The 7629-nt window shown below is 46.2% G+C and overlaps 1 protein-coding gene across 1 annotated transcript in view; it reads left to right on the forward strand.

Annotated features, from left to right (window-relative positions):
• The window catches only part of AAK1 (AP2 associated kinase 1), a 159166-nt gene that overhangs the window by 90140 nt on the left and 61397 nt on the right, over positions 1-7629 (forward strand). Inside the window, exon 4 of the mRNA XM_007453420.1 lies at positions 704-846. Coding sequence (XP_007453482.1) covers positions 704-846 — 143 coding nt within the window. The remainder of the gene's footprint in view (positions 1-703; positions 847-7629) is intronic.

Below are 7629 nucleotides of genomic sequence, written 5' to 3' on the forward strand. Positions count from 1 at the left end.
TCCCCCCCCCCTTTTTTTTTTTTTTTTTTTTTTCCGGGGGGAAATTTAGAAAGGAGGGCCCGGGTCCCCAAAAAAAAAAAAAAAAAATACTACCACATTTGAACTTGACAGTTTGTCTCCTCCTCCTCTTCCTTTTTGGACAGTAAAATGTTTAAAGACGAGGCAGTAGGAGAGTCCAGGGAGCTGGATAATTTTCTAAGCGAGATCGTCAGTCTTTCAGTCCTAGAGATTAAATGTTGGTGTAGCATTTCTGCAGACCAGGCAGCAAGCAGTAAAGCCAGAGAGACCAAGCTGTTTCTAAAATACAGACTATCAAACTGCCTTCTTCCTCCACCCGGGGTCTATTGTGCAGTCTGATTCTTACTAAAAGATACAGCAGATTGAACCTGTGGCCTCGTCCAGTGCACAACAGGGACAGTATAACCAGGCAACTAGAGCCAGGACCGTATTGTCAGTTCTGCTACTAATCTTGAAGACAGAATGAGGGCAGCTCACATCTGGGCTGCTTTATATAATGAAGAAACTGTTTTGACGCCATAGAAAACAAGTCCCAGGCTGGGAATCAAGATACCGGGGTTTAGTCGTGGCTCAGCCAGTGATGGGCTGAGTCCAGGTTGCTCCTCTGTGGACAGCCTTTCATTCTCGTGGATAAGTGATGGGTCTGAATGTTAATAACCTTTCCTCTGCTCTGCGCCCCTCTCAGGAGGCCAGGTGGTCAACCTGATGAACCAGCGCCTGCAAACAGGTTTTACAGAGAATGAAGTACTCCAGATATTTTGTGACACCTGTGAAGCTGTTGCCCGCCTGCATCAGTGCAAAACTCCTATTATCCACCGTGACCTGAAGGTAACAGATCACCATTAAGTGCATTCATTAAGTGCATTCTTATGGAGTATTTTCTGTCTGCCCCAGGAATGGGGTAGATGTTATGGGGATGTGAGAAAAGCGTAAGGCATGGTACCAGATTCTAAGCTTACATTCTGCTTGGGGAGAGAAAGTACAAAGAAAAAAATAAATAGCAGAACAGTACAGTATAATACAGCTATCAATTTTATTAAGTAGCTTTCAGAAATTCTTTATAATCATCAAATGCCTGAACAAATCTTTTTTGTTTTTCCTGATAAACTCCCAAATTCACTTTTCCAGGGTCAGAAAAAGTAATATGCTAATCTGAAATTTATAAACAGTGGTGCTTGATCTTTAAAGTCTATTTCGTACTTTGTAAAATCCATTAATTGGTGATTTAAAAAATTTGTCCTACTAATTACCATCGCCTTGCACTGGGCCTTTCGTACTGTAGTCACTTGACAATGTTCGTTGAATTGAATTGGCACCCAGTTAGGATTCACTAGCATCTCTGGAGCACTGACAATGTGCCAGGTATTCTATTAGACACTTTATGTGCACCGTCTCTTGGGAGGGAGACATTCTTCTTTGCATTTTTTTTTTTTTTTTTTTTTGCGATACGCGGGCCTCTGGCCTCTCCCCTTGCGGTGCACAGGCTCCGGATGCGCAGGCTCAGCGGCCATGGCTCACGGGCCCAGCCGCTCCGCGGCATGTGGGATCTTCCCGGACCGGGGCACGAACCCGCGTCCCCTGCACCGGCAGGCGGACTCTCAACCACTGTGCCACCAGGGAAGCCCTCTTCTTTGCATTTTATGTTTGGGGAAACTCAGGAGCTGAGAGGTTATGTGATTTGACTAAGGTCATATAACTAGGAAGGAGCAGTACCAGAATTTGAATCCAGCTCTTCTGATTCTAAGTTACAATTTCTTTTCATTATACTTCTGTTTCGAGAAACATGCTTCACGGCTAATATTTGCATCGCTGCCCCCTAGTGTGCTTGTTAAATGCAGGCTACTGGGTTCCCCGCTGAATCTTTTGGGCTATAATTTTTGTGATGGTACCAGGGAAGCCCAGGAGTTTTTATCTTAGACACCCCAGATGGTTTTTGTATATTCTAAAGTTTGAGGATCATAGCCGCATACTAGCATTTCTGTTCTGAGGGTGTTTTTTAGTTTATTTGTTTGTTTGTTTCTTTAATTAAGATACCATAAAATTCACTCTTTTAAAATGTACAATTTGGTGGATTTTAGTATATTTACGAGGCTGTGCAACCATAACCACTATCTAATTCCAGAAAATTTCATCATCCCCCCCAAAAATCCTGTATTCATTGGGGGTCACTCCTCATTCTCCCCTTGTCCCAGCCCCTGGCAACCACTAATCTACTTTCTGTTGCTTATTCTGGACATTTCATCTAAATGGGCTTGTATAGTATGTGACCTCTTTCACAAGCATAGTGTTTTCAGGGTTCATCTATGTTGTACCGTGTATCAGTACTTCACTCCTTTTGGTTATAACATTCCATTTTGTGGATATATCACATTTTGTTTATTCAGCAGTTGGTGGACGTTTGAGTTGTTTCTACTTCGGCTATTATGAATGAGGCTACTATGAACATTCATATACTAGTTTTCATGTGGGCATATGTTTTCAGTTCACTTGGGTACATACCTAGGAGTGGAATCGCTGGGTCATATGGTAACTCTAATTTTTGGAGGAACTGCCACACCGTTTTCCAAAGTGGCTGCACTATTTTACATCCCACCAGCAACATATGCGGTTTCCGATTTCTTCACACTAACCTAACACTTGTCATTGTCCTGTTTTATTTTCCCACCCTAGTGAGTGTGAAGGCTCCAACAGCCTTAGACAGCCTTCTCCAGTGTGCCTCTGCCCACAGTCAGCCCCTTTTCTGAGTGGAGCGAGGAGGATACATCTCAGTGAATATTATGAGCCTCACATCGTACAAGTACATAGTTCTGTGGGGACAGTGCAGATACAACATGGTTCCTATGCTCATCATGTTAAAGGATTGATGAGAGAATGTAAATGAAATATTTGGAATTGAAACCTAAATAAGTGAAATACAAAACTTTATATAAAGAACAAAGTGATGAATGGAAGAGATTCAAGTGGCTTAATGTGTGGTCAGATAGTGGGATCTGGCAATGGTGATTGGAGCCTTCTGGAAAAGTCGGATTTTGAAGGACTGGTGGGATATGGGTGGTCACAGAGAGGATGAAGGGCATTTTAGGCAGAGAGCAGAGCCCGAGAACTGCCGAGAGAAGGGAACAAGAAGGCATTTGAAGATGAGGAGATAGGTAAGGGCTTGGTACCTGGCCAGTTACAGACCAGGCTAGAGTGACTGCAGGCCGCTGCTCTAAGAATATAATGACACTTTATTTTTTTTATTGAAATATAGTTGATTTGCAATGTTGTATTAGTTTCAGGTTTTGACAGTTTATTTCGGGTTGCCTTAACCATGAGTGAAATTCTTGGGCATGTTAGCATGTATTTCAAAACAGGCAGTGGCACCAACATTTTAGGACCTGCCCTTTCTCCCTGCCACCTGCCTTGGAGAAGAGTTCCGAGGGGCAAAGAAAAGGGGGAGGAGTGTGGCCCAGCTGCACCAGCACTGCTTCTGTGACCCGTATGAGCTCAGGTTGCTCCAGGACCCCATTCTCCCCCCAGGTCAGATGGGGTTCGATTTCATATTGGAACTCAGATTGTATAGCACAGTAACTTGTACCGACTGAATTGTAAGCTCTGTGAGTGATGAGCATCCTTCATGTTGCCAGATGCACAGGGCACATTGCTCTCCCTGTCTCGTGCTCCTGCCTGTGGCATTTGCCTCCTCTGTGACTGTCTCTTCCCATGACCCCTGTGCAGCGTGTTCTCCGGGCCCCTCAGGCTCCTTGGTTGCTCCTCTTATCACTTAGCCTCAGAGCCTCAGCTTCCTCGTCTGTAAGGTGGAGACAACAGCTCCAGCCTTGTTAGGGTCAGGGTGAGGCTAAAGGAGAACATGCATGTCAGTGTGCAGGCGCATCCTTGGCGTAGAAAGTCCTGAGCGGGCACCCAGGGAGGTGAGAGCAAGGGAAGAGACCAAGAAGGCCATTGAGCATCCTTTTAGAGAGTGCTACTCCCATGGTAAACAAAATCTTTCTTTATTGTAACTTTTTTCAGCATTTGTTGGATTAAACGAGGCCTAAATGATAATCATTTCATACCTGTAAATATCACCTGCCCAGTTTACCCATTCCCAGCGTATTAGTGCTGCTGTGAGGTGGTGGAGAAGCGTCACCCATGATGGGAACCTGAGGCACAGAGCTGGGGACACGGTTGGGGGTTGGTCTCAAGCAGCCAGAGCCTAGACTCTTCTTTCACTGCTCTGAACAGCCTGTGAGATGTCTCAGCAGAGAAACTCGGAGCAAACTGGAATCTGAGGGTAGGGCTGGGGCACAAGCGAGTGGCTGCCACGCTCTCTTCCTCAGCCCCTGCCCTTTGCCCCTCCGTCACCCAGGGCTGAGCACACAGTAGTTGTGTTCAGTCAGTATTGAAGACCATCGGGTGTGCTGCTGGTTCGCCAGTAGCTGTTCAGGAGACTTTGTTTCCCTTTCTCCTTGACCTTGGAAATAAGGAGTATAAATAGGGGCCCCTGGGAGGAGACCTTGATTGTGATTGTTCTAGAGGAGTCCTGTTGCTGTTGATTTCAGTCGTTGACTCCCGGTTGTTCTGCTGAAGCTTTCCCAAATTCCCCAAATCTTACACTCGTTGCCATCTGGAGGCTTTTGTTAGCATGTTAGATCCTGTTGACTTCTACTACTGTGTGCTTGGTGGGCAGTCACATCGCCTGCTGCAGTGCCAACCTCCTAGGCAGGCGTGAAAAGTCCCCCTGTGCTTCCTGTTTGCCCTGGCTCTGTCATTGCATCACAGGGCCTTGGCCACTCTGAGCTCCCTGTCATGGCTGGAACCAGCCAGCACAGTCCTAGCAGTAGCCAGAGCCAAGAAGTTCTTTGTTGTCCTCTTGGCCAGAGAACGTGCTGGTGGCTGGTCTCCCGGTTGCTTCCCTATGAGCGAGGTCTCCCTTGGCGACCAGGTGCCTCGGGAGTAGTCTGTGGGGCACAGGAGGGGGCACAGGAGGGAGCACAGGCCAGGCCGGCTGTAGGGCCCCGTGTTGAGCCAGTGTCACCCTCTGCAGCAGCCAGCTTGGTCACACGCAGAACTGAGGAAGGACCCTCTTGCCCTGCCTACCACGTGTGTGGTCTTTCTTGCAAGTTCCAGAGGGGAAATAAGCTGAAAGCGGTCCCTGTCCTTAAGTAGCTTACGTTCTAAAAATAACCATGACAGAGGTTCTGGTCTTTATTGAAAGTCTCTCCTCCAGTACATAGTTTTAACATTTTCATTATTTCCCCCATTGTTTAATTGCCGTCTCTCTGAAGAATGATAGAGGTCATTCCTGCAGATCATGGGGTGTCGTAGACCTGGGACAGTCACGTTAGGCAGCCCTTTCTTTTTACCAACGGCGAAGCCTCTGCCCAGAAAGGCCGTGGCCTGAACAGTGATTTCAGTGATCAAACCAGAACAAAGGCCAAGGTTGTTTACTCTCGGTTTGGTTTCTGTTTGTTTGGTTTTGCTGTATTTTACCATGATGTTTGCCCTAACATTTAAGAAAGGGGAAGAAAGGGTTAAGACTTAATAAGTACATTCTAGATTGAAAAAGTCCTGAATGTCTCCTCAGTTGTCAGAAAGGAGATGTAGATCTCATGAAGTAGAATAGGATGAAGATTCTTGTCCTGTTTTTGGAGCCACAGGTTTGGAAAACCTGCATGCATCTAATCCTCCACAATTTCCAGTTATAAAAAATTAAACTCTGCGGCTGAAATGCCTGGATGCCGTATCTGCTTGGAATATTGTCAAGATGAAGAGGTCAGGAGGACGTGGCTTTCCAGACCTCTTAGCTAAAGCTGTGAGCAGAATTTGGGAGTGACAACTTTAATAACGCTCTTAGGCTGACAGGTTGGGAATAAGGTCAGCAATGTTAAACTCTCAATGAGCTGAAAGGTGGGCGGTTGTAAGTGATGGTAACCAGCGTCAGGCTGACTTCCTGAAGGGCTTGGCCAAAAACGAAGTCACCGTGCAGATTCTCTGAAGCTTCCAGAAGCTGGTGTATGAAGATCCAGTTGGTTCTCGACCTTCCTAAGCTCTTTGAATCCCTCTCAGCCCCGGTCATCTCACAGGTGGACGGTGGTACCTGCCCTCATTGTTTCCTTTCTCTCACATCAGTGCAACAGGGGAGGGTGAAGTCCCCGCAGTATGGCAGCCTGAGCCCGAATCCCGCCCTCGCAGCCTTGTGACCTCAGACATGTTAGGTAACTGGACTCCGTTCTCTCGTGTGTTAAGAGGGACAGTGAGGTTGTGTAAGAATTTCGTTCAATACTGTAGGTAGAAGCGTACATGGGGCAGGGTTGAGCCTATATTAAGCTCTGTTAGTTGCTGATACCATTGTTGTTTATATCATCCTGCCCCTGTGCCTTCCTGGTCCTCGTTCCACTTATCTAAGTCCTGCACTTCCTCCAAGGCCCAGCATTATCTCGTCTCCTCATTCATAAGAGTGCTAGCCCATAATATGTCCGGTCCCATGTTTTCAGTTTTCCGGTGCCCAGGATGGTGCTGCCCCAGCCACAAAGGCCTGCCTCTGTGCCTCAGACACCTCATGTGTGCTCCCACCTCTGCGCCTTTATGCTGGCCGTGCTCTACTGGGAATGCTTGTCCCCCACGTGGTCCGTGGCTGCTCCCCTCATCAGGGTGACTGTGCTGTTTATAGTAGCATCCTTCTTTACTTTATATACATTTAATCTGCTGGAGTTTTTTCCACAATATTTATCACTACCGGGCAGTTATACTTATTATTATTATTTTTAAAAAATCATCAATTGGACTCTAAGCTCCATGAGAGGGACTTCCCTGGTGGTCCAATGGTTAAGACTCTGCACTTCCACTGCAGGGGGACACGGGTTCGATCCCTGGTCAGCAAACTAAGATCCCGCAAGCCCTGCAGCATGGCCAAAAATAAAATAAAATAAAAATTAAAAAATAAAATAAGGGACATCCTGGCAGTCCAGTGGTTAAGAATCCATGTTTCCACTGCAGGGGCACAGGTTTGATCCCGCATGCCATGCAATGTGGCCCAAAAAAAAAAACAAAAAAACCCTAAGCTCCACAAGAGGATGAACTTTGATTTATTCACCAAGAAAAGTACTTGGCATGTAATAGGAGGTAATAGGATTTCAATTGTATTTCTTTAATAAAGGAATGATAACAATACCTATCTTATATGTGTATAGGGAGATTTTTACAGTTCATTCTCTTACTTGCTTCATAAGAACAGTGAAAGAATTATTACCAGCTTTACTTTACAGATGAGAAACAAGCCCAAAGACGTTGGTCCAAGGCCAGACATCTAAAATAGTCCCTGAGGTCTTCTGAACCCCAGGTGCAGTGTGGTTGCCACATGTCATGCTCTGTGTTAAGTGTTTTGTTGATGATGGTGCTGGCGATGATGCAGGCAGCAGCCAGCTGGAGCTCGGAGGTCTTCACTGGTGTTACACAGGGACGGATGGAGAGAGGGCGGAGCTTGCAGCTACTGCTAAAGTAGCTGCTGCCAAGCGATTTCACCTTCGTAATCTCAACTGATCCTCCCAGTAGACTTGCACGGTAACCAAAGCAGGGAGTATGGTTCTTCTTTGCATTGATAGTTCTTTGATATTGCTCAGGCTTTCCCTA

The sequence above is a fragment of the Lipotes vexillifer genome, unplaced genomic scaffold, assembly GCF_000442215.2.
Source record: "Lipotes vexillifer unplaced genomic scaffold, Lipotes_vexillifer_v1.1 scaffold253, whole genome shotgun sequence".
Classification (NCBI taxonomy): Eukaryota; Metazoa; Chordata; class Mammalia; order Artiodactyla; family Lipotidae; genus Lipotes; species Lipotes vexillifer.